Source organism: Squalius cephalus, assembly GCF_949319135.1.
Source record: "Squalius cephalus genome assembly, chromosome: 16".
Classification (NCBI taxonomy): domain Eukaryota; kingdom Metazoa; phylum Chordata; class Actinopteri; order Cypriniformes; family Leuciscidae; genus Squalius; species Squalius cephalus.
In genome coordinates, this window is record NC_137137.1 from 10,289,506 (window position 1) to 10,317,278 (window position 27,773).

At 36.5% G+C, this 27,773-nt stretch overlaps 2 protein-coding genes across 6 annotated transcripts; both read right to left on the reverse strand.

Annotated features, from left to right (window-relative positions):
- Positions 1-6,273: 6,273 nt before the first annotated feature.
- On the reverse strand, positions 6,274-12,988 carry mindy4 (MINDY lysine 48 deubiquitinase 4). Of its 2 annotated transcripts, XM_079896864.1 has the most exons (18): positions 12,675-12,988; positions 12,333-12,452; positions 12,051-12,247; positions 11,694-11,952; positions 10,949-11,172; positions 10,005-10,063; positions 9,686-9,783; positions 9,477-9,593; positions 9,303-9,391; positions 8,972-9,073; positions 8,825-8,888; positions 8,672-8,737; positions 8,217-8,284; positions 8,062-8,125; positions 7,700-7,861; positions 7,440-7,620; positions 7,176-7,263; positions 6,274-7,073 (listed from the first exon to the last, which is right to left on the reverse strand). In XM_079896864.1, exons 1-18 carry the CDS (start codon positions 12,735-12,737, stop codon positions 7,025-7,027), a joined length of 2,070 nt encoding a protein of 689 aa, XP_079752990.1. In that variant the 5' UTR covers positions 12,738-12,988; the 3' UTR covers positions 6,274-7,024. The 2 variants fall into 2 exon arrangements, with proteins under 2 accessions (XP_079752990.1, XP_079752991.1); XM_079896865.1 differs by lacking the exon at positions 6,274-7,073 and having other exon boundaries at positions 7,180-7,257.
- An 877-nt stretch (positions 12,989-13,865) lies between these two features.
- Positions 13,866-27,494, reverse strand: nexn (nexilin (F actin binding protein)). 4 transcript variants are annotated; one of them, XM_079896857.1, is made up of 15 exons: positions 27,225-27,494; positions 23,777-24,180; positions 22,636-22,827; positions 22,099-22,183; positions 21,830-21,978; positions 20,460-20,660; positions 20,100-20,279; positions 19,192-19,380; positions 18,417-18,608; positions 17,958-18,005; positions 15,798-15,992; positions 15,486-15,707; positions 15,216-15,404; positions 14,697-15,060; positions 13,866-14,541 (listed from the first exon to the last, which is right to left on the reverse strand). In XM_079896857.1, the coding sequence occupies exons 2-15, from the start codon at positions 24,146-24,148 to the stop codon at positions 14,528-14,530; spliced, it is 2,592 nt and encodes an 863-aa protein (XP_079752983.1). In that variant the 5' UTR covers positions 24,149-24,180; positions 27,225-27,494; the 3' UTR covers positions 13,866-14,527. The 4 variants fall into 4 exon arrangements, with proteins under 4 accessions (XP_079752983.1, XP_079752982.1, XP_079752985.1 ...); XM_079896856.1 differs by having other exon boundaries at positions 23,777-24,205; positions 27,225-27,493; XM_079896859.1 differs by lacking the exon at positions 17,958-18,005.
- Between the last annotated feature and the right edge of the window lie 279 nt (positions 27,495-27,773).

The window sequence follows — 27,773 nt, forward strand, 5'->3', positions numbered from 1 at the left end:
ATCAACGAACAGAGGGCGGGATGAGAGCCGTGACGTAGACGCTGATTGTACCGTGGATGCGTAGATTTACTTCACTTAACCTGCAAAAGTCGTTCACAGCCATGTTCACTCCGGTATTTCGCTCGATGGTTTTGTTTTTGCATCATACATGTGTTTACAGTGAAAGTTAAATGCGGCTGAGCATGCGCATAACACACGCCATAACCAAACGTTATGTGATTGGCTTACGGGTAACCAATGATTTTAAACTTCAGACAAGCGCCCCCTAGCAAGAGAGAAAACACTTCTCTGTTATGCCATTCCAGACTCTGTCTACGAAGCAAAGTGAAGTAGCAGAGTCTGGTATTACCAGGCTAGGATCTGACTGCAGTAGATGTAAAAGATATGTATAAAAATGATGTTATTTAAGCCAGCGCAAATACCTGTTTACATCCTGTTTTTCGGTTGAAGTCCAAAGTAGTCGATTGCCGAGTTCACGCGCATAGGTTTAGTTACCTATGATCACGCTCGTGAACTCGCCAATCGATTACTTTGGACTTCAACCGAAAAACAGGATGTAAACAGGTATTTGCGCTGGCTTAAATAACATCATTTTTATACATATCTTTTACATCTACTGCAGTCAGATCCACTCGTGTTCACTCAGAAGGAATCACTCACATTTTCTGTGCACTTGTAATGACACATCAAGGATGTTAAGAGCCTAAAAGCAGGTTTAGTACTTGCCCCATTGAAGTCAACAGGGTGCAAATTTTAAAAATAGAATAACTCGGTGTAGGCAACACCGATTTTTGTCGTTGTTCTCTGTATTGACAGCACTCCAAATGTAGGCTACAATAAAATGAGCTCAATGTTAAAATTGACCGGAGTTCTCCTTTAAGTCTGCTATGAGCGAGAGATGGAGAGAAGGATCGTTGAAGTAAAACCCTGCCCTCTGTTCAACGTTCCTTTTCACTGGGAAATACGTCACAGCACTGGAGAAAAGTCGTTTGCAACTTCCGGTTCACGCGGACTTTAAACGCAATGGCAATACTCACGTATCCTTGCTCGATGAAGAATGAGACAACACAATGAGCCCAACGGGCGGTTGACATTTAAAAGGCTGATTTTCGCGCTTCAGGGCAGGGCAGTGAGTGACGAGTACATAGTCCAGAGGTTGTCAAGACACCATAGGCACAACCATAAGAAATGGCCATGAACGGTGGTTTAATGTCAACATTGTGACAACGCTGTAACAACCTTCACCACATAACGTAGTTATAGCAACCTTTTGGCCATGTTGTTAAAACGTTTTTAGAAGGCTGGGTACGTTGTGCCAACGTTGTGTGTTTGCTGGGCTACTACTTTCTACTACATCCAAGCCAGAAAAACAAGCGTCCAGCCTTTTTTTTAGTAGGCCTACCGGTGTACTGTGAATTTGAATTTCCGTTTTCCGAATTTTTCGTTTTTAAAAAATCTTACCTGTATGCTGAGAAAATACAAAACAGAAGATAGAAAACATCGCGATCGCAGCGCAGAAAAGGGGCGGGGCTAAATAAGGTCTAAGATTTAAAAATTTAGCTGGGGCTAGCTAGTTTGAGATCAAATGTTACTTTGTAGTTAATATATATTTCCCGAAATTGAATATTTGTTACAATAACAAGGTTGGTTGAGCTTGATGAATGCAATCAATATTTTTTTTTTTGTAAACAAATTCATACTTTTATGCACTTTTATTTTAATTGATCAAAAGTGACATTAGACTTTTGCATTGTAACAAAAAACAAAATTCGTATCACGTTTTTTTTTTTACCGTTAGCACAACAAATTTCAAAATTGATAATAATAATAATAAAAAAATCTTGAGCAAATCATATGACATATTAGAAGGATTTCTGTATCAGGGGAAATATGTGACTGAAAACTGGAGTAATGTTGAAAATTCCGCTTTGCCATTAATAAATTACATTAAAAAAAAATGTAAAAGAAATATATATATATATATATATAATGTTATAAAATCTCACAATATTACTGTTTACTGTATTTTTGATCGAATAAATGCAGCCTTGGTGAGCAAAAGAGACTTATTTCAAAAACATTTAAAAAAAAATTGTACCCATCCTAAACTTTTGAAAACATCCTAAAAATACCAGCATGGGTTATGAAAAAAACCCATCTCAGATAAAAGAAAACCCTGAACTGTTGTGGTCTAACAACTATTGCTTTCTCAATAATGATAAGAGAAACTAGTCTGGCAAAAAAAAAAAAAAAAAAAAGATTCTTCAGGAAAAGGATATGAGGAAAGGATGCTTGTACTAAAATGAAACATGACGTAAACCATAATTTTGCCTCTGAGGCAACACTCTGCAAAGTAAACATTTTAATCCCATTAGACGATCCTGAGGGGCCCTGTCCTGTTATTTATAGCTATATTCCATATTCTCTTTAAACCCACACATCTCCTTCTGAAAGACCCTTGATCTATTTTGTGTGGTCTAACGATTTATGGTTCATACATCAACTGAGGAGGCAGGGGTAAGCTTTGTCTTTGCCAGTTTATGACTAACACCAATTTAAGAAAATATACAAAACATGAATATGAATTAACTGACATGCAAACCAATACCACCCAGACAAACACTTTGACACGTGAAGTGAAAGATCATACAGACAGTTTGTCTCTTCATTAATTCAGGACTTACTCTATCAGGTTGCCATTCTGTGGTATTAGCATTTAAACTCTTTTTGAAGTTCAATAAGAGCCTCAGGTTTTATTGGACCCAAACTGCATCCACGTGACTATAGAAAAAATGCTTTTCTCCTCAGGACATGCGTTATTTATCAGGTTTCCAGATTTTCTTGTCCTCCTTCCTGGCACGTCACACGGGAATCTTTCACCACCTCCACTCATTTTGCACGCCTGTTGGCTTGTGATATATCAGGCATGAATGAAATGAGACAGGTGATGTCAGTAGCCTATTCTTCATCCATGAAGACTTTATGGCGACTAAGGAGGCAAGTTTGGGAGCAAACTCTTAATACAAAATATATATGCCTTCTAAAACACTACATTTAAATAACAATTTGATGAAACAATTGATGAAAACAGAATCCGTAAAAGTGACTCCATCACTGACAGGAAGCAACGTCAGAGCAGCACAACGGCTAACTAGATTCTTTTCCGCATCTAAATGATGTCTATTGAGAAATATATCCCCATGCTGGGTTAATGACCGATACTTTCTGTATTTATGACATCACCGTGTGTGGGTGGAAATTGTTCCATTATCAGGGCCCTAAAAATAAAACACCAGATGGCCCTATAAAATGATTGGGAGCTTCGGATGGGAGACTCGTGTATGATAACATCAGGACTGTTGTCTGAGATGTTAGTAGGCCTATATGTTTCAGTTGAGCACAAACGTAAAAAAGAGAGCTTTATCTGTCATTAATTCACCCAAAAAGTTCATATAAAATAGTATTGATTACAATTATTTTCAGAAAAATTACTGTTACTTTCCATACAAGCATTTTTTGTGATTGAAATTGGATTCATAGCACAAGGGGACAGTTTGAGTACTGTAATACGCACAAATACACTCTGAACTCAGTGTGGTTGATTTAAGTTTGGTTGTCAGTTAGTGAAGGACACTAAATTGGTCCTTCAAACATGGCTATTTATGAATTTCATTTGTAACAGAAAAATTGGAATATGATATTAACACTTATTTCAGTTCACTTTCAGTTGTGGGATGGAAAGTAATCATATGTTCCACAGCAGTGATGCAATTTAGCTGTGAGGATGGAAAAGACAGATCAAAGTCAATGAGTTAGTGATTACAGTCAGATGTTTTAAAAGTATGATAAACTTTTGCCAGGAAATAGGCTACTTCCTTTCAAATGCATGTTCGTTTATAAGATCTGAGATGCTTGTGTTGCAATATACGCTTGATTGGTGGAAAATCAATGTAATATGTTCATGTGTACATTTGTGTTATCAGTCCAAGAGTTCTACTATGCTAGGCGTTGGTCTATCTCAAATTCCAGGGATACAGCATCAAAACTCACAAAATCAGCTTATAGTTCAGCCATATTCTTTAACCTCAATCCCACACCCAATTATGAGACGCAGAGTGAGCGCTGGGGTTCAGGTCAGTTCCACAATTGTGGTCTCAGGCAGAGCAAAGATCAGAGATACTATGACTAACAGTTCTCTTCAGGGCTTTGGCACTGGCAGTGGCTCAATAACATGCTAAGAGGTTCAGCCAAAAGTAGCACTAATCAGAAGACATTTTGGTGGAAAAGGTGATAGTTTTGTGCTCAGCTTTCAGTGTGTGCCATCTGAAGTCTTTACAGGAAAAAGGATTACTTATTTTGGCCTTCAGTTTATGCAATAACTCCATGTGGGTTATCAACTACTTCAGTATGTTTTTAAAGGTTTTCAATTAAAACTCTGTGTTGCATTACTAGGGAACCACGGAGCCATTGATTGTTTTTGTATTGACTTCCAAATATGATTAATGATCAAGCAAACATCTTGTAATGTGGATTATAGCATTAATCAGCTAATGAATGTTATAGACTATGCTTTGTCATGCATAATGCTCAAATTACTATTGTTCAGTCCAGTTTGTTGCTACAGGGCTGCAATCATTCCATAAAATGGTAACATTTGAAGACAGCTGCTTTTCTGTATGAAAAATTATACTCCTAAATAACAGCCAAGTATACACATGATAACCTTACTGTAGGCCAGAAATACTACACCAGAAGTTCCATGTTAATAATAAATGATCAAAGAAGCAGAGAGTAAACAGAGCAAATATAGCTCTTAAAGGAGTCTTGATTTTATTTTTGGGGTTTATTAGGAGAGGTTTTCATGCTTGAATGTTTAAAAAACATTATTTTGCGCATATTTTACATTGTTGCAGCACCTCTCTTCCAAGTCTTTCAGTAACACTTTGTTTAGTTCCAGTCTCAATGAAGCCCCTCCTTCCAAAAAGCGTACTGTGCTCTGATTAGTCTGCTGGACCATTGTGTTGTGTTTGGTCAACTGCTTCGAGTCTGTTCCACACCCCTTACCATAACTCCAACTTTCAACACAACCAGGCCTCGCCCCCTTATTTTGTGCATGCCTTGGGCGGGAATTATGTTAAACTCTCTTGAGTAGGTACTTATTTTGTATCAAAATAATTACTTCACAACTGTTAAAAATGTACGTTATACAGTATGAATGTGTGTTGTATGAATAATCCGGACGTACTACATTCACCATGTTGTCATTATTATTTGTGACCTACCAGCGTCAGTTGCTTCGCTTCACTGCCTTTCACAAAATCTCTCCCATGGCCCCATGGGTTATTAAAATGTCTATTGTTCGCACACTTCAGAATCCCGCCGGAAGTAGAAGGTCATACTGATACTTTTTGCCTACTCTTTTACGAGTACTGTGAATTCGGGCATACTTTTGTCACATATTGTTTTTCACATAGGCCTATTGTATAGAAAAGTATGTGATTTCAGATGCAGTCATGTATGTTCTTGGAAGAAAACTCAAGACTACAATGGAGGCGTTCAGGTAGTTCAGAAACAGTGCTTAGTGATAGTCCTTTGGAGTGGACTTTGCAAATCTTTGTAACTTTGCAAATTCATTTACATTTACATTTATGCATTTGGCAGACGCTTTTATCCCAAGTGACTTGCATTGCATTTCAAGGTACACATTTACATTCTTATCAGTTCTTACTTTCCCTGGGAATCGAACCCATGACCTCGGCGTTGCAAGCACCAACGCTCTACTGTTTGCTAGCTTAAATTCATACTCAAACAGCAACATTACACGCTAAAAAAGCTGAAAATGTAAAAATAAAGAAACATAATAGGACCCCTTTAAGAGATGGGTTGGCAGCCTTATGGCATAGGGAGGGATCATCACAGAAGCACACCTCCGGTCGTGTGAACGGATTTTCAGATCTGTGCACTAGCTCAGGTTAAAATCCTCACACTTTAATTATATTCATAGCAACCAACTTAAAACAAGCTATGTTACTATGCGAAATGTTTATGCAAGTTCAAGGGACTTCATTTAAATTAAATACATACAACTCTTTAGCTTTTTGTCACGTGCCAGTAATTATCCTGGCATGTGTGCCATTGGTTTCAGATCCCGTTCAGAGCAGATTCAATATTTTAAATGCATTTCTTTTGACATTTTAGTAATCTAAAGATTTAACACCATACGGAAACCTAGTCATGTTTTCCTCCCGTTGGAACAACTGAAACAAAATCATTCTTTGCCCAAAATGACAACGTTTATATTCTCTTCAGAAATCTTTCTTGCACAAAGTTAAATATCTAGTTCAGTCAATGGTCACTAAAACTGTTTGGTAACCAACATTCTTCAAAATATCTTCTTTTGTGTTCCACAGACAGTTTTGAAAGAAATGAAGGTAATTAAATGATGTCAGAATTTTAATATTTGGATAAACTATCAGTGAGCAATGGCAATTATTTACACATTGCAAGCCATATTCTCTATTACAGTTCATTTAATCATGATTTGAATAACAAAAAGTAATGACAGTTCTTAATGCTATACTGTCAATGTGACATTGTGAGAGATAAAGTAATTGCAAACAATTGTAAAACATGAGCAAGAGAGAACAGGGACATAGATCTTGGTTTAAATTGGGGAGGGGGGCAGCAAACAAGAAATGTTTTATAGAATATTGATTGACAATATAGAGAATGTGTTGATCTATACCCCTGGATTAAGGCATTTGTCTTATAAATATACTTCTGTGTTTATACTTCTGTATTCACATACAACAACACAAAACATAAAAGTAAGAAAAAGCAGCAGAATGATTAAAATAATATTAAGAATTTTAAGAATGGCAGCAAAAAAGCTCATCATAAAAGACTAAATAAATACTAAACGCATGCATTTTTAAATATAAAACCTAATGAAAATTTACACCAGATAAAATCATACCGGGGTCACACGGGGCTAAGAAAGAAAAATCTCCTTTTGAGTGCAATATCAAAGAATGGGATCTGTGTCATTCCAGCTGACCACTGCATTTCGCCATCTGTAAAACATAATTTGAAGCATTCATTTAGCCACATGTTTGCATTTCACAATATCAAAACGATATATTACAGAAAAAGCACTGACGAAATCAGAGACTTACTTGGTCCTGATGCAAAGCTCCAGTGGAGGAATGAGATCACTGTCTGCGTTTTCACTCTGAGCAGACTCTGCAGCACAAGACTCTGAATCTGTCCAGACACAGAATACACAAGACCTTTTAAAACTGACTTATCATAAACCCTAATTATGAAGCAAGTGTGCAAAGCTTGTGTTTATTTTGTTGTTCTCAAATACTATGCATAATACAATCAGTGTTTGTTTCGTGTGTGTCCAGAAAAGCAATGACCCAAAGGAAAAGACTCACAGACTGTTAATCTAATTGGTTCCTGCTGGTTGGCCAGCCCATCATAATAGTACAAGTCAAACTCTTCCTCTTTGCAGTGATCGGTTGCCAGGTCTTCAGAGGGACAAAAGAGCACACTGAAATGGCTCTCGCTGCACACTACCCAAATTGGAAACTTGGGAGTTTTCAGGTGAGATCCAACCTTTAAAGAGAAATTGGGATATAACACATTTGGATATAGTATCTAAGTATCTATTTTAGAGTGTTTCAAGCCTTCTTACCTTACATATATTATAGTGCTCAAATAAAGACAGCAGCCCAATGTTACAACGTGCTTTAATTCCCTTAAGAAGTGTAAAATTTCCATTTCCAGAATCAAGCTTCATTTCATCATCAAAGACGTTTGAAACTGCCTGTCCACAAAGCAAAAGATTGACCAATTCCTTAAAAAAAATGAAAGGGAAAGAATAAGATTGAATGACTTGATCATATCAGAACATTGTTTACACTGGAGCTATACAAAAAGCAACCAATATAATTGGTGACACCAAGACATTGTTTTTGGTAAGAGCAAAATAAAAATATGCTATCTTTTGTGTATAGGGTGTTTAGATTAAGACTGTAAAGTGTTAACACAGCAAACCTGTGTGCAGTAGCCATGAGCTCCAATGAGGGTGGAGGTGGGCACATCCATATCACTTTGTATACTAAAACACAAAGAACAAATTGATTAGCTCAGTGAATATATGAACATAAACAGTCTGTACTGTTTACTGAGCTAAAGAGGTGGAAACTCACGTTGCAGTAGTTCTGGAAAGAATTGCAGAGATGGTAAGTAGAATACAGCCAAAGGGACCAGACTCAAACTAAAAGGAAGCAAGAAAACTGCTACTAATTGCCATCTTCAATCACATAAGGAGCCATTAAACAGGTGATATTTGCCTTAAAATGCTTCAAGACCATCAATGAATGTGCTCACATACAAACCTTGCTTATAACTTCAGCAAAATGATTTATAAATAATAATAAGCATAAATAATATAAAATATAAATAATACATCTATAATAACAATGTTCTAAATAAATATTATAAACAACTATTATTATACATATTATAAATGATAACAAAATATAAATAATATATAACAATACTGTAAATAAGAATTAATATTAATAATATTTATAAAAATCTTTTTTTTAGAAAATACAGGTATACAGGATTCATCATATAAGGCATTTTATCACAGACTTACCTGTCTAACATGCTTCTCAAGAACTAAAGTGAGATCATCCAACGTTTCAACAGTGACGTATGTTATCTATGTGGAATATTTAACAAAAGAGAAACATGTAGTCGTCAAAATAAGTAATTAGGAGGTAATTTAAGGGACAAAGAATCAACTTACCATTTCCAGAATACCGTCTGATTTGTAACGCCCGATCGGGATGAAAAGACTTCTTCCTGTGTTTCTGTGGGGGCAGATACTTTATAGTTGAGAAATGAAAAATAGTTTTGTAAATTTAAGTGATTATTCTAAATGTGTGACACTTACATTGCAACTGCGGCTCTCTTCATATTCCCGGCTCTCCATAGTATGTCAGCCAAAGCCCGAGATAGACATTTTGTCCTCAAAGCGTTTGATACCTCCAGTCTCCTGGTGACATTTAACAAATCAAGTATAAGACAACTGATTGAGACATCAGTGAAATACAAATTTTATCATTTATAACCAAACTATTCACTGATATAAAAAATTTAAAAAAATCCAAAGGAAGAATGGTACCAAAATGATTGAATGGTTTTAAAATAATAAAGGTAAAAATAATATCTGATATTTTAACAGAAATAATTAAAAAAATATATGATTATGGCTTGGTACACACTCATCCAATGAGTCACTGCTCGATTCTTCAAACAGAAGCTTCTGTAGAACACAAGCCTGAACTGCTGCAAGGACACCACAGGGTCCTCCCTGATAAAACAATCCCAGAACATCTCATGACGCAAATGTTTACAGATCAAAACAGTAAATCATGAGGTTGTCTAAAGTACTGTACCTTATTTTGTACAATCCCATACTTCAAACCTTGAGTATCTGAAAAGGTAAAGTTCTGTTTTTTCCACTCCTCAGTGAAACAAGCCATAGGAGAACCAAAGATGATCTCCTTCAGAGCCTGAAGTAGACATGAAAACAGCGATATCAAATCAGACCGGACTAATATCACATAGATTATGGTTCCAGGAAGATAAATGATAATGTGCTTACAGTGGCCGTCATCTGGTCCATGGGAGTCTTGTCCAAACTATGTTCTGGCATGGATGTTCTAGGAACATCACACAAGCTCTCCTCATTCTCTATGTCGTCTGTAAGATTGAAATGGAATTTTTAATGACAGATTGATTTAAAGCAAATTTGAATGGAAAAGGATTTAAAATGTAGGGTTATTAGGAAAACAAATATTAAAAGTGGACAAGGACAAAATACACTTCATATTAAAGCAATACAACAATACAAGCTAGAGTATTCTGCGGTTGACTTGGCTATGATACAAAATGTAATCTGCTGAAGATTTGAGGTGCACTACCCAAAACCATTTCCAACACATGGAGTCCATCCAGTTTTGGGCTGGGTGCCGAATTCTTTCTGGAGAGGAAACAACAAAAGTTAATAATCACACACTTGACATATTGCAGCTGTAAATAAATATCAACAGTCTCTTTTTACCCTCCTCCATGGGAGCTTCTTAGAGCCATATTGTCTAATGCATAAGAGATTTTATTCATAATAATCATGCATACGTTCAAGGCTGTGGCTAGAAGTTCTGGGCCCCTTTAAAAATATAACATTCTGAAAAGGTTGTGGGTCCCACTGGACCTGTCGGCCCCTAGAATCGTTCCAAACTTTCACCTCACTAGTTATGGTCCTCTCTATGTTTATGGGATTTAAATGGCATTTTTATGACATGTTTTAAATCAATAAAGGTTGACGTAAAATATTGAGAGTAGGTTTCTCAGACACAGGTTAAGTAACTGCACTTTCAACAGAAAAAATAAAAATATTCTAGCCCAGTATTTTTATCCGTATCTTGTTTTCCAGTCCAAATATCTAAAACATACATTTAAGGTTCCTGAGAAGCAAAATGACATACATTTTTCAGAAACCAATCAAAATGAAGTGAGTTTTTGCTTTAAACAAAAAATATATAAATAAGAAAAGCAATCCTGTTTTCCCTTTGAATTAAGGTTATCTTTCTTACCCCGTTGGCAGATAATTTTATGCATAATATGTTGATAGATTTTTCAGAAAACAAGTATTAATATAATATTAATTCTTATAAAAAATATATAATATTATATAAAAAATATAATATAAGGTCATTTTGCTTATCAAGTAAATGATAATCATTCTTCACTATCATTCTTCATAAGTAATCATTCTTGATTTAAGAATGCTTAGATATGTGTACTGGAAAACAAGACAAAAATATGTAAGAGTTTTTTTTTCCCTGGATGATTGAAACAAACTCACAGGCGATGCTTGACTTCCGGCATTTTCTCATGCCCGTTGTGGTCTATGATTCCTTTATGTGAATTCGAAAACATACTGCTCTCCCCTTCAAGAGAGGCTGGTGGATTAGACTTTGTATTTGTAGTATTGAGGCCATTTGTCCAGTTTGCTGATTCTCTACAATCCTCTGTTGTTGCTGTAAGAGATGAAGGTGCTTTTCGGGCTGGACGTCTTCTGTTACTCTCCTACGGAAAATTAAATCCTTGTAAATGCAATGCTGTAATGGAGGAGTAACGTAGAATCTAAGTAAATCTTAGTAAAATTACTAAAATAAATATGTAACATTATTAAACACTGGATTTTAAGTTTTTTAGTTTAAAGGGATTTTAGTTTAAAGGGATAGTTCACCAAAAAATTAAAATTCTTTCATCAATTACTCACCCTCATGTCGTTCCAAACCCGTAAGACTTTCATTTTATGTGAATAAAAGCCCAAATCAATCTGTTCATCATATAAAGCGATCAAGTCTCTTCAGAAAATTTGTACTAAACCACTCAATTCATATGGATTAGCTTTACAATCTCTTTATGAACTTTTTGAAGTGCCAAAGTGTTGCGTAGCTGTCAACGGAGGGACAGAAATCTCTCAGATTTCATCAAAAAGATCTTCATTTGTGTTCCGAAGAGTCTTACGGGTTTGCAACAACATGAAGACAGAATTTTAATTTCTGGGTGAACTATGCCTTTAATGAATCAGCGTTCATTACCTGCAAAGAGCTGGCAATGGGACCCGCCATAATGCCTCGTCTCATCCTGCTGCTTCTGTTTTTCTGGCTATCTGTGTCTAGGATCTTTTTCTCAGAAAGAAATCCCTCTTTCGACACTGTTAGGAGATCATGGCTAGACGGCAAACAGTATACACTTCTCTCACTCTCAGGGTGAACAGCAAAGGTCTTTTTTCGTGTCTTTTCAGAAGGTGTTTGGGAAGGCTTAATAAGCTTTGACACACTGTTGCTTTCAGAGAACCTGTGAAAAGGGTGGATGTTTATTGCTGTCAACAGATCTTGAAAGTCTCAAACAAATGAATATATGGATTTTTGAAAACTAAATCAATAAAGAAATACCTTGGACTGTCACACAACAGACTTTCCATACAGCCTGGTTCTCTCTTAACACTCATGTCTATGGACATGGTTTGTTCCAGTGGATCTTTGATCTTAGCTTCTTTGTCACCATGGTGGCGTATTTTGGTTTTGTCACCTTCACTCATTCTGACTTTCACAATAATCTCCAACATAGACTTAAAGGGGTGTTCTTCAGCCTAAAAACAAATGCTTTTTATGGCCTCTCTGCTTTTCCAACATTTTTAATATGATATATACAGATGTTTTTTTTCACTTTGATACCTTATTCTGTTTGTAAAGGCCCTCAAGGTGAAGTATTCTGCGCAGATCTGATCTGTTATTAACGCTTGAATTAGTCCGTGGAAGCTCTTCCTCCATGCACGCTATCGTTTTCTTCAGGCCCTGTAAGTTAAGTAAGTTACATTTCATCAGGGAATGTACTTCCATTTCATCATTCTTCTTCAGGAAAACTAACTTTAAAACACCTTAAACATACAGTATGTACACCACACCAGGTAAATATGCTTTGAGAGGTAACTTAACGTTATAGGATAGTTAGCTTTTGTGTCAAAGTACCATGTTTACATTTCTGAATCAGTTTAAAGAAAATAATCTGTCACCCACCTTTCGACTGAGATATTCCCGTACTAGAGACGCGGACACCTCTTCTACATCTTTGCCCATCATGGATCACAATAACACAGCGGTAATAAATATGGGACTGAGATAGCAAGTTGGCTTCTTCGGTGTAAACAGCCCCAAACCTTACACACCTCAAATACTGTTGGTCGACATACGACATATTTTCATTTCCACACCGTTAGTGCATTTTCAGCATGGTATTTTAATGGTTAGTGATTTGTTTGGGGGGATAAATGAGGTAAGGATAGTTGACGAGGCTTGCTAGCTAGCGGTCTAGCTTTTCGCCTTGTTGCTATGGTTACCCTAGAACGTTGTTGATAGAGCGTGCTGTCCTGCGTGCGCGGATTAATGACGCAGCTGCGCCTCCCTGCGGATGCAACATGTATTACTTTGATACAGTTTGCAAAGATGGAAATATTTTTTGAAGCTTTCGAGATTGCACAGAATTGAGTGCAAAATCTTTTGCGGTAAGTTTGGAAAGTATCCTGCTCTGTTGACAGGTATGTAGAAGACTAGCTACTGTTGGACTGTTCTATGAATACTTTTGAATAATAAACCATCAAGATCTATCTTAATGTTTACTGTTTTCTAGCTATATAATAAGAATAGCTCTCTAAATAGGGGAGTTGTGTCAGATATGGCCTGAAATAAGTTGATTTATGAAAAATACACCGAATATGTCTAGCAGAACGAGTAGTGAAGTCTTGTTCGTTGACATAAAATCAAATATTTATCCATATTTGAGCTGATTGAGGAGAAGAGTCTGTTATGTGAATGACACTTTTCATAATAATCTTTGTCTATTGCAAAATGGCACTTGAACCAGAGCTTTCCGTTTCCTATTCTATTGTCTATTTCGTCTGTTATTCTGTCATTTAGGCTTGTACGGCCTTCAAGATTTTAAAAGACTTTTTAAAAATATTTTTCTAAAATATTTCTGTGCAGCTGTCTTGACAACAGTATGATTTTTGTCGAATTTCAATTCCATTTAGTTATACATTCAAATTCAAATTACGAAAGGTTTCATAACAATTTGCATTAAACCAAAGAATGGCATACCGGTATTTACAGGCAATCTAGCACTCTATTCTATATCAAACTGTAATCAGATGAATCCACTGGCCACGTCTCCTAAAATGTAAATAAAGTGTTAGTTTATGAAATCAGCCAACAACACGTTTCATTAATTTTATTATAATTTTATACATTACACAAATACTCTGCCTAAAACTTCACTGCCTAAAATCACCTCTTGCTAACCTACATACACTGTTTATACATTTCATTTACTCACTACACTTTAACATAGAAACATCTGGGGATATGAAAGCTCCATAAGAACATGGGAAAAAGTGGAAACAAAAACATCTGAGCCTGAACAGAGGTGCTTATAGGAATTTAACAAAGAAAATGCAACCACAGCCCCCTTTACAGATACTGAATCAAACTCTCCAGTAACATCTCATTCATTCGGTGACATGGTTATGCAATCCTTCCTCAGTGTCATAGTGGGTATATGTTGAACTAAAATGTATTTATTTAACTAGATTTATTTTTCAGCTACACTATCTATTTATTCTAGAAGATCATGGGAACGGTATCTGTGTTTTGGCACAAATTCATCCCAGATATGGAGTTTTTTTGTTTTGTTAACTGTGAGTGCAGCATCTAATGTAAACAACAGATTGCACTTCATCATTGAAACATCTTCAGGAGGAATGGAAGAAAAAAATAATACCACTCCTTCCTCCTCGGTTTTTGGCCCTACCGTGAGAAATGAACTTTTTATAAAAGAAAAAAAGAAAAGTCTGGGAAAGTTCCAGAGAAGGAGAGCATCAGTAGTCCTCAGCTGGAAAGAGAAAGACAAGGAGACAGAGAGACACAGTTTGATTAACAAGAGGAAGAAGAACCGAGTGGAAGTGGAGCATGCGATCCGTTTGAGTTTAGTGACGCCATAAGAAATCTCAGCATGCAGGCGGTTAGCAGAGACAGGAGGCGGCTTACTTTCAATCGTGAGAATGCAGGTGCTGGCGGCAGTGCCTCGGCTGTTGACGGCTTTGCACATGTACTCTCCTTCGTCCTCGGGGAACGTTTCCGGCAGGTACAGGCAGTAGGTCTCGCCTCTCTCGATGTATTGATAGTCTTCAGAGTCCGGCAGCAGCTCACCCTCAAACCACCAGGTGACCTCTGGTTTGGGTTCTCCCGTGATCTTCACCGTGAACCGCACAGGCTCTGCATCAACCACCGACTGGTTCTTCAGGGGCTTTTTAAACCACGGAGCTCCTGACCTGGCATGGTCCTCTTCATCCTCGTAGGCGGCGGAGCCATTAATGATGCTACCCTCTTCCTCCTCCTCTTCTTCCCTTTTCTGACAAGACACATGACAAAGCGTTTCACACTCAGGAAAAAAAAAAACACAACAGAAATCACACGCATGCAGCTCTGTCATGCATTAGTGTGGACATCAGATCCAGGCATGTCCGCCATTTAGTTCTGAAACAAAGCAGCCCAGGAGAGGTTTACTTTTTGGAGAGCAGCGTCAATTTCCTGTTGTTCAAATTGCATCCTTTGCAATTTCTGCTCTTCGATCTTCTTCTTCTGCTCCTCTTCTCTGGTCTTTGCCATTTGTTCGAACCGTGCTCGCATGTCCACTTTCTGTCTGAACGGGACGTCTTCTGGTTTAACTGGAGTTGTTTTGTCCTCATCTTCATCCTGTGGAAGAAATGAGCAAAATTCTTCACTTCAAAGTTCTTTAGCTGGAATGAAACATGAGAAATGGCCTCATTCGTTCACCTCCTGACAGCGCTCTGCCTCTCTCTCCTTGATTTTCTCGTCAATTTCTTTCCTTCTTGCTCGTTCCTCCTCGATCTTCTTCTGGATCTCCTCCTCTGTGAGCTGCTTGATCTTCTCGAACTTGGATTTCAGGCTTTTGGCCTGGATGGAGCCAGTCCGCTTCAGCTTTGTTAGCTCCTCGTACTCGGTGCTCACCACCTCAGAGCTTTCATTGATCTCATCCTAAATCAAACCCACAAAACATATGTAAATAAGCAAACATGTTATGAAATTGTAAATTTAATGATCGTTTCAGTAGCATGTGAAGCTGACCTCGCTCATCTCTTGTCGCAACTGTTCAAACTCTTTCTTCTCCATCTCCATTTTCTGGCGTCTGGCCTCCGCCTTGCGCTTCCGCTCTGCCTCCTCTTTCATCTTCAGCATCTCCTCAAAGTTGATTTCTAGTTTCCCTGGGTGCATTGCTTCCTGTGACTCTGTCCGCACCAGAGTTACATCATCATCCTGCACCTGTCACAAAAATGAGATACACATCTCAATTGATATTCAATTGCATATGGAGTATGGACATATATTTTTATACAGCTTGTGCTAGTAATGAGTGGCTGCATCTGAAATCGCATACTCTCTTGAATAGGACTTATTTTGAATAAGTAATTATTTCATGACCGCTAAAAAGTATGTTCCATATAGTATGTAGTTAGCCTGGGAAAACCCAGACAACTTCCGGCAAATTTAGATTTGCTCTGCAAGTAGTCTGGCAAAGAGCTCATTCAAGCCCATTTCCATGCCGTCGAAATCGGGGCACCAATCAGAAACGTTGAGGCGGGCTTTACACAATGACGATCGCTCTGATTGGTATTAGGTCTAGCCTATCCAATTGCGCCCAGAGGCATTTGAGCGACGTCCACTCCGTTGGTGAAGCGCACCAACTTTTAAATGCATTATTATATTCAAATTGCAAACACATGAGGACAGTCTCCATGAAAGACCCACTGGCAGATGAACGTGCTACTACATTTCTCTCCGAAACGGTAGGAAATTAAATTAGATTTAATAGAAGATTTTAACTGTGACACGATGATTGACAGGGCAGTTTAAGTGACAGGATGCACGCGACAGATCCGTCCAAAAAAGATGACGAAGCAGTATGCCCCAAAGCTTACCTACTTTTTTGCTACACATTCAAAAGTAAATACATTTTCTTCACAAAAAGAGTACATACTTTTATGGCGTAGTGTAACTTAGGCGAATTGGGACACAGCTTTACACGATGACGATCGCTCTGATTGGTTTTAGGTCTATCCAATTGAGCCCAGAGGCATTTGAGCGACGTCCGTTGGTGACGCCGCTTTGGAAATGAGTTATTAAAGAAGCTTTGCCAGACCATAACTCAGTTACTACTGAGAAAGGTCTGGTTTTAACCAGGCTAGTATGTAGTATGAATGTAATCGGACTACATTCGCCATGCTGTCATGTCATTATTATGTGACCTACCAGCGTGAGTTACATCGCTTCACTGACATTCACAAATCCTCTCCTGTAGCCTCATGAGATAGTAAAGTGTCCATCGTATGCACACTTCAGAATCTCGTATACTTCAGAATATAGTAGGGAAGTATGTGAATTCAGATGCAGCCACTGTTTTTCTTTGACTTGAATCCAAATCCCACTAGTTGAATTGGAATAGGTAATGCATTCTAGGAAATTACGTGTCCTTCCTCCCTAATCTGTCTGTCTGTTTCCATTCACACAACCTTGTTATTCTAATAGAGAAAATCTGTTAAAACATTAAAACAGTGCCAAGTGTAAAAAGAGCTATAAATTATCACACAGTTTGTGACTTGTTATGTGAGCAAAAACTCACATAGGCAGCCATATTTGAACAGTGTGAAGATTTGGACCCCATAATTCTGTTTTGTACTAGTACTATATTCCTATTTACTACATTGTGTAGAATCATATATTGATATATTTTTTTCTTATTTACCCATAAAAAAATTAAATATCCTTTAAACAAAACACATTAGTTTGAGAAGCAAAAATAAATATATTCAAATATTCATTGTCATATCATGAGGAATCAAATTTTTACTTTTTAATCTTTTGATATAAAACAGTTCATTGTACTATAAAAACATGCAATAACATTCATAAGTCCAGATGTCTTCCCTAGCCCAAAAACACATTGAAATTAAACATACTCTTGACTAATACTGTAAATTCAAGGGGAGGGAAAACACTAAAATGAAATGATTGATGATATGACCCTTTAAGACTTGTTTTCTGATAAAATAGTTTTCTTGAATATAATTAGGCCTATGTCTATTTTATCTATAGCTTCATTGGAATGTTTTGCCTTCACTAGGTACATTATTGTATGTCTTGTTTTCTAACAGCTTTTTTTGTAATCAATCATTGTGGCAATGCTTCTCTTTAGCAGGGTAGCGGTTTCTGTTTAAAAAAGTTTCTTACTTCTTTAACTCCATATCCAGTCAAATTATCGTGATCCAGTCCAGGGCTCTTAAAGACACAATTTGAAAAGCATAACAGACAAGCATTGCAGCAGATATATCATTTGAGCACACTGGAGATTTGGACATGTGTTGTGTTTATATTTGCAAGTGAATTAATTGTTTTAGATTGAATTAGAGACCTAAAGTCGGTCGATGTTTTGAAATTGACACTGGTTAACAGTTGTTAGCTGACTGACAAAATGTGCTCAGATGATATAAATATAATGAGCAGATTGCACTACAATTAACATGCAGCATAAAGTATGTTTATGCTATGTTATTAACAGCAGTTATATAGCGCATTAATGGACTTTTTGTTGTTGTTTAAGATGTACTTTTGTTGGTCACATCAATTAGTACATGCAAACGCACTGTACATGTGCAAATACAGTGTGTTACATCAAATGCATGGTCCTACCATGTTCTTGCGAGCTTCTGCGAAAAGTTTTTTCTCCTCTTCCAGGCGTCGCTTGGCCTCCTCTTCTTTCTTTTTCTGCTCCTCTTCTCGTCTTTGTCTTTCCAGATCCTCAAAGCTGATGGCCAGCTTCCCGGGTTTGGCCCCGTCTGAGTTTATCATGGCCAGAAGGATGTCATCGTCACTATTTACAACCTGCAAGTGAATAGATTAGGTTTAGGGAAAATGAGTTTATCAACATTTAAAGTTTGATCTGGCATCCAGTTTACATGTCCAGCTGTGCCAAATCAAAACCCTTATCTCTGTCTGATTTTAGATCGTAGGCGTTATTTTCCAAGACAGATAGTCGTACACGTTTTCTATGACCTTTTGTAATAATAGGGAGCATTTTATGACTATTAAATATTGTGTAGGCTTTCCTAACAAAGTATCAGAAGGTTATATATGAAGAGTTCAGATGCAAAAGCCTCCAAGTGCCATCTGATATTTCCTTCTAGAATGATCATTTTTATCAAGCTTGTATATGTTCACTTATTTCACATTACTGGCAATGAAAATTACCTATTAATTGTCATTAAAGTGAAATTATTGAACTTAAATATACAAGCTTGAAAAAAATGATCATTCTAGAAGGAAATTTCAGATGGCACTTAGAGGCTTTTGCATCTGAACTCTTCATATATAAACTACTACTACTATCAAAGAATTTCATGGTTACCATTGTACATGAAAATCAAAAAAACAAACAAACATGATTTTCACAGGCACAAAAACTGACCATGCTCTTTCTGGCCTCGGCAAAGGCCTCTCTCTCTTCTTTGATGCGTCTTTTCCTTTCTTCCTCCACTCGCTTATGTTCCTCTTCCAGTCTCTGTCTTTCCAGCTCTTCAAAGCTAAGTCGAAGTTTACCAGGTCTGAATTCTTCTTTCTCTCCTTGTGTATCCTGAGTGTCATCGTCATCCAGGGCCTGTGAGAAAGAGTATAACTCATATTACATTATTCATGTTTGGACACTGTTGGGCACTTAAGTCACACTTTAAAATTTCATGCATTAAATACATAATATTAAACCAAGGTGCATCTGCAAACTAATGTTGCTAGAGCTTTTTTGAGAATTGACTTTTCTGAGCTGCTTTTTCTTATTTTTAACCAACTTACCTTGAGGTTGTGATACCCCAAAAAAACAGTTTAATTTGGTTAAGGCCAATTTCAGCCAATTTCATTGGTTAGGGTGTAGGGTAGGGTTAGGATATGTTTTCGCACTTGTCTTGAGACCATTTTTCATAGTAGGTTCTCCTTAAGTTCACACAGGGTCCTTGCAGAACATCCACCAGTGTAGCTCATTATATTAACTACTATAAATGTTGCACATAATTTTACAACCAGAACATTACCTAGAATGTTTTGTCTTCATTTTGAACAATATATGTATTGTTTCATGTTTTGAAACCTAACAAACATAATGCTTTAATTGAAAAGTGTATATGTGCTATGATTTTTAAATAACCACATTGTTTAAAATGCCATGTTTTTATATTTTGTAATATACTGCATATACTGTATGTATGCATTTTTAATTGTCGCCTAACTTTCAAAATAGTAAAAAAAAAAAGAAAAAAAGTGTCCATTGTATATATTGTAAATGTGAAAGAATATATCTAATGGTTGTTAAAAAAATATACCCACCATTCCCAGCTTGGCCTCTTCAAATGCTTTTTTTTCTTCCTCCAGTCTGCGTCGGGCTTCGTCCTCTGCCTGTTTTCTCTGCTGCTCCTGTCGCTCTTTCTCCTGTTCTTCAAAGGTCAGACGCAGTTTACCAGGGGTCATCTGCTCCTTCTCTTTGGGATGAAACTCTTCATCGTCCAACTTTAAAAAAAAAAAAAAAAAATTAATTAATATATATATATATATATATATATATATATATATATATATATATATATATATATATATATATATATATATATATATATATATATATATCCAAAATTAACAAAACTTTTTTTTTCTTTTACAGATTATATTGATTATAAGCAGAATCTTCACCTGTTCAACCATAGAGCGACGCTTGGCCTCTCGGAAAGACTGCCGGTTCTCATCGTATCTCTTCTTCTTCTCCTCCTCAGTTCGCTTCTTTAGTTCCTCTTCTCGGCTCTTCTCCATGTCCTCAAAATTGATCTTGATCCTTCCTGGTTGTTTCTGTGATTTTGCAGGCACTACTCGAACCAAAATGCTGTCATCCCCTTCCTGTGATGAAGAAGTGAAGAAGTTACCCAAACAGATTAAATAGCAGTTTTAACATCGGAATTATAATGGTATGTTTTTTGTTGTTTTTTAAGATTTTTTTTTTAAAATCAGAAACAAATGTGAGGTCTAATCTAAAGCAATAACAAATTGTTTTTTATACTGCTTTGACCTGCAACATTTCTGCAGTCATGGACAAGCGTCCAGACAGGTTTCAGATAAGGCCTGACAGCAACAACAAAAAAACTTCTGGCACAGTTGCCTTCATTTGTGTCATACTAGACGGAGATATGGGACTGCTAATTCAGTCAGAGAGCACGGCCTGCAAGTGCTGTGGGAAACAGTTGCTAGTCACATGTTGTCCATGCTTGTTAACTCTGGCTCCAGAAAGTGTGGCATTTTCCTAAATTTAACACCCAGTGCCATGTTGTATATGAACTGACATGCCTTTGTAATGGACAGAGGGCCATTTGGCCATATTGCACACATTTCACATATCATTTTGCAATTTTTATATTATACACTACTGTTAAAAATTTTGGGTCACTAAGAATTTTTTTTGTTTTTGAAAGAAGTCTCTTATGCTTATTACTAAGGCTGCATTTATTTGACAAGACAGTAAATACTCTAATATTGTGAAATATTATTACAATTTAAATAAATTTTTAAAATCTAGCTAGAAAGATAGATATGAAATACAGTATATACAAAATATTTAAATTGAATATATATTTAAACAATTAAAATAAAAAATATATAATTAGATATATATATATATATATTTGCATTAACATCATTATTATATAATTATTTAATTCGACTTATAGTTTATGAATTCACTGTATTAATAATAATATTTAACTTTGGTTAGTAAAAGAATGTCTTACCTTGCCTGTTACTATTGCAATGCAACGCACTATATATCGTTATATAGTGCAACACACTATATTGTTCTATATCAATCCCTTCCATGATTTGATTTCACTTACATATATTGCTAGGCTTTAAAATAGATGTTTAGATTATATCAGAGGATTACCTGAGTGATTACAGATACTTTGCTGGAGATTTTCTAATAGTAGACCTGACAAAGCAGCCGACTGCCAAGTCGCATTAAAGGCATCTTCCTAGTGCCTGCAGCCACAGTCTGTTCTCATGACACACTGACTCACCTCCTCAGCTTTCTTGGCCAGCTCCTTCTGAATCTTGGCCTTCTCTAAGGCCTCCTGTGCAGCTCGCTTCTTTCTCTCCTCATCTGTTCTTTTCCTCTCCACCTCCTGCCTCTGTTTCTCCATCTCTGCAAACTTCCCCTTCACACTGCCTGTGAATGGACAGAAAGCCGACAGTTGGCGTCTATTATGGGATTAAAGTGCTGTTACAATGATTACATTGGTTCAGTCCCAAAAAAAAATCGACTATAAAATTTCTCATTTCGCCCTACCTGTAATCTTGGGAACATATGATTTTTCTATCTTCGTCGGCTTCACCTCTTCCTCTTCATCGCTAGAGGCGAGGAGTTCTTTTATCTGTGGAGGATCCGACAGTTGTTGTTAGGTTAGGCGTTTTATCCAGGATCAGAAACCATGCTGGTCATAGCAAGCCAAGCAGACCTTAATCCTTGTAAGACAGGCACATATGACCTACAGTGGCGGATGCTGATTGGGCCGTCAATTGTGACATGGGCAGGGGATCAGTAGAGTGTGCATGCAGCAAGCAGGCATCACAGATACTGGGGTGTTTTACTGATTAAAAGCTTTTTTTGTAAGAAGGTTTGTGTATATCCTTTTAAATGCCTGGAATCGGGTATTGATGCATGCCTAATCTTATATGCAAACATTGAATACCCAGCAAGCAGTATCTTCATTAACCTCAAGACAAAATCTTCTAATATGCATTGTTAGTGTCAGAGAGAGGAGGCAGTGCAGTCAGTGGATGAAGGGACAAAACAAGGTGCTGATGGGCAGGTTTCTCTACTGACCATTTGCTTCCTGCGACTGTACTCTCTCTCTTTAATGTACTGATCTCTGCGTTTCTTTTGCTCTTCCTGACTTCTCTTTTGGTTTCTCTCTTCTCTAGCTTTCTGCATGGCCTCAAACTTATTCTTCACATCTTCTTTCCCCAACTTGGGAACATAACTTCTCTGTACAGGCTTAGATGTTTTAAGCAGTTTCTTCAGAAGAAAGAAAAACATACCTCGTTGAGAGATTGTTAGTAAAAGAGGAATGGAAAATTAGTTCATTTCCATTTTTTTTATAACATTTTCTTTTGCAGAGAGTAATGATTATATGATTACAAATGACAAATAATATAGTCGGTTATTTTTCCATTTTATAAATTAGCATATTAGTTATATATACAGTTGATATCTATTTTCATAAATATGTATAGGCCTAATTGTTTTTTTTAAATAAAAATATTTACGCACAGTTCTGCTCATACCACTTACAGAATATGCATTAAGAGCTGGTGGGCTAAATTGGATGATCGGAATAAATTGTACTTATTTTGTCTTCAGAGAAACATCTCATGTAGCTTCTAAAGGGCAGTGCTAAATGAAAAAAGAAAAGTCTTTAAAAAATAAGAAAATGTACAACCTATGAGTCCCTTAATTGTCCTCAGTGTGAGAAGGTGGATCTCAAAATCACAGTCCCTGTTGAAAAGGGTTTGGATATGCAGAAGATGCTAGAAACCTAAGAATGTGCAGGACCTGAAGAACAGTGGGCAGTTTAACTGCTGAGGACAAACAAGGGATTCATGAACAACTATCACAAAATATAAAAATCAGTTGTTGATTATCCAACACACAATATTAAGATTCAAGGGTATGTAAACTTTTAAACTGGTTCATTTGTATAAATTCAGTTATTTTGTCTGGTGGACTATATGTCAACATCTGTTATGTCCTTATTCAGGACAGTACTAAACATGCAATTTTTATGATCCCTCTTATTTTGTTAATCTTATTAACATCTTGCATATTCTGCAAGAGGTATGCAAACTTATGAGCAGAACTGTATATATGCGTGTGTTAGTTATTGAAATTTTGTATTTCATTTTATTTGTATTTTTGAAAATATTTATTCATTTAAGCATATTATTACAGCTCCATCATACTATACCTCTTGTTTTAGTGCCACATCTGAAAAATTTGTCATATCTGTATCATGTGTTGCATCAGCCTCTTCATCATTCTCCACGTTTTCCTCATTCGATTTTGGAACCCTCTCTCGTTTTCTCGCCCTGCTGGTGGTCTTTGTCTCCTGTTTGGGCTCTTCCTTCTCTGGTAACATGGTCTCCTTTGGTTCGTCTGCAGCACTGTTCATTTCCACCTCTTCAGTCATGCAACTCATGTCATGTGTTTCTTCTTTATGGTTTTCATCATTGATTGCGTTCTCTGCATCATTAGCATCAGCAATATCGTTCAAGTTTTCCGTGTTGTTTATATGCGTCATGTCTGTTGACACATCCGCCATGCTCATCACTTCAGTCATGCTGCTGTTTCTCAAACACACCGGGACAGGGCCTGTTGCAAGATACGTCAGATGAAGCTGACATTGGGAGAAAGACATAATGACCACAAGACTGCAGTGCAAAGGTACTTTTTGTTACAGGGCTATTTAATATTCTTAGTAACTGCAATTTTTATTAAAGTTCCCCTATTATGCTATTTTAAAGGTTCCTAATTTTGTTTTGGAGGTCTTTTAAAATAGATTTACATGCATCCAAGGTCAAAAAACATTTTCTGATAATATATGTTGCACATCACCTCATTTCTCAAAGAGTCTGAAAACGTTTCGTTTGAAGATTGTCTCTCTAAACCCCTCCTTTCCGTGAGCCTGCTCTGATTGGTCAGACAGCAAAGTCTGTTGTGATTGGTCTATCTATTACAGCACGTGTCAGAAACGAAACAACTTCTTCGGTGTTTCTTCAGTGTTTTATACTCTATGATATGAAGAGCATTGTTGAGGGTAATGCATTACAAGTAACTCAAGTTATGTAATCAGATTACTTTTTTCAAGTAACTATTTACGTTTAAGGTAAACACATTACTTTTAAATTTACAATAATATATCTGAGTTACTTTTTCAAATAAGTAATGCAAGTTAGATTTTTCATTTATTGACTGACATCTCTATTGTCCCCATGTTGAGAAAAATCGGGAGTAAGTGTAGAAGCGTTGTGTGTAAACATGATGGTTATTGTAGTTCTAGACTAAATATGAGCATTTACTAATCTCACTTGCACAAAAAAATATTCAGTATTCCTCAAAATGAATAAAATCTGTGATGTGCAAAATCAGAATACTGCACAAACCTCCAATAAATAAATGTTAAATAAAACAAATCTTTTTTATGCATTTAATCTCTCTTTATTGTTAAATGCACTTGCTGCTGACCTTCGATGATTCAGTTAAAGCTAAAATTACTTTAGATTTTTTGTTTTTATTGGTGAAGTAAGTGTAAAACTTTTTTCTTGCATCATTTTCTTCTGCAATTCAAAATGTCAGCACAGCTGAAAGTTTTGTTTGAGCTGCGCCCTCTACTGTACACGCGAACATGTGCATTTCCTTCAGGCTTATTATTTCAATTTTGGAGTGAAAGTGCTTTTAAATTTGCCCCAAAATAGACAATAGACAAAATATAAAATAGACAAAAAAAAAAAAAAAAAAAAAAGCCCAGCCCAGGTGAGTTAACGAAGTTACACAATTAGGCTAGTTACTTTTTAAGGGAGTAACGCAATATTGTAATGCATTCCTGTTCAAAGTAACTCTCCCCGACACTGATGAAGAGGAATGATGGCATCGTTTTTTCTGTATCAATTCCAGTGCAAGTCCTCATCCATTTGAAGTGCGTGCAAAGTGGATTCACAGCGCAGAAAACAGCGTCTTCTCGACCTGTCGACAACACAAACCAAACTCTTCCAGGCTTCAGCTACATCAATAGTGTTTGAGGGCGGGTCAAAGTAGACTTTGGTCGCAGGCAGCCAATGAGCAGGCATTATGCAAATTTGTTACATTGTAACAGGAAGTGAGACTGGAATTGCTGATGACTCGTTTCAGCAGTTCAAAATCGATTTCTTTTAGGAGACAACTTTATTTGTCATGCACTTTGATCTTTAAAACTTTGCAGACTTTTTACATTCACAAACAGCTATAAATTGAAATGTAGACAAATGCATTTTCTGTAAAGCTGCTTTGAAATTATATGTATTGTGAAAAGCGCTATACAAATAAATGTGAATTGAATTGAATGTGAATATTACACACTGCATATTATTTTTAATTGTAATATAAGGTAAAGAAATGTCTTGAAAGTGTTAGTTGGTGGTCTACAAAAGAACAGATGAGCTGAATGTGTGTAGGACCTCCACCAGGAGCCTTGTGCAGGCCCTAAATTTATCCCCCAGTCTGGGTTCAGCCATGTGATTGAGGCTATTTTTACCTGGAGATATGAGTCTAAGAAGAGGTCAGCACCCAGATGGCACACATGAGACCCCTGACTAAATGACTAAGTTCTAGATGTTTCTTTATAAAAAAAAATTGTCTCCCAGTGTGAAAGTACAAAGCCAGTTTGGCAAAATATATGTATGTATTTGTGTGTGTGTGTGTGTGTGTGTGTGTGTGTGTGTGTGTGTGTGTGTGTGTGTGTGTTTATACTATGTGCATTTTTAAATTGTATCTTTGCAGTTCACATGTTCTACATCTGACATCCTTAATCCAAACTACAATAATCCCACAAAAACAGCAACATTAACCCATGCAGCACAGAAAAAACACAATTACATGTGTAATATCACATATATCTAAATTTCAATGCATAGTCACTCTCCTTTGCTATTCATAAATGACACAACACCTGGTGTTTTGGTGAACTCACAACTGATCACACCTCACTTTTAGAAGATGACAAAGACAATATGGCCCCCAAACATGTCACCATTTGAAAGCATTTGTTCCCGCCACATTTCAAATTCAAAAATGAATTTATGCTGTGCACTAATCTTTATAATGTCTTTAATCTTAAACACATTCCTCACAAAAATATGTTAACACTGATAGACTGCTATCTTTATTAGTAAGATTCTTTACATTTAAGGAAGGTTTCAGAGTTGGATGCTGAGAATAAATGTTTTCTAAAATGTTGTCTATTTATAGATTATAGATTGTATATCTATAGCATTTAGCTAAACACTAAATATTCCCCCCTGAAAAAGTGTCAAAAGAATGTCAATATCTTATTTTAGTTATTCAACATACTTGAATACATATCTTTATCCTCTGGCAAACATTTTATTAAAAGTTCACAGAGATAATGTTCCCCACATAGTTTCTATAAAGATCTTTATACTTTCTGTTTATAACCTTGAGTTTCCCCCTTTAGAAGTAATTTGAAATTATCTAATGAAATAAAAATAGTCCTTTCAAAGGAGTCAACTGTATTCTCAGTGAGTACAAAGATATGAGATCAGGCCCTCATCCGCTTGTGGACTTGAAATTTTTTTTTTTGTCCTCCACATGCTTTATTAAATTCTTCATACTTTATAAACGATAACTTAAAATTATCTTACCTTCTTTAGAGTGATATTCTCCCTTTGTTTTTCATAAAAAAAATTTTTTTTGTAGTTCACGTTGGCTTAGATAATGCTAAAATCGAATCTAAATCCCCAAGCACAGGTTTAGTCTTCTCTTCCCATGCGACTGAGAGTCAAATGAGCGCAGTCGGTTATCGGTGGGCGCTATCCATAAAAATACCCGTGCCCCTCTCCATCTACCGCATTCCACACGCGCCACCGGCTGACGGCCTCAGCTGTCGCCACACATATGTCTCCTTATCTCCCAGTCTGAGGCTCTTTTACACGAATTTATAATTGTTTTGTCACTATCGGTTACCTAGTCATTTGTTTATTCAATCATGTATTTTAATGGCAGCTTAAACATTCTTAAAAAGCATGTTAAATATACGTTTTAGCGTTTAATTCATTGCTGGATACGGTGTTTTTTTTTTTTTTGTCTGTATATTTTACTAATGTAGCCTACTACTAGCCTATAGTAGCCTATAGCCTTTTGTGAATAAAAAACGTAAATTATAAATAGGCTACACTTTTATAGGCTAATAC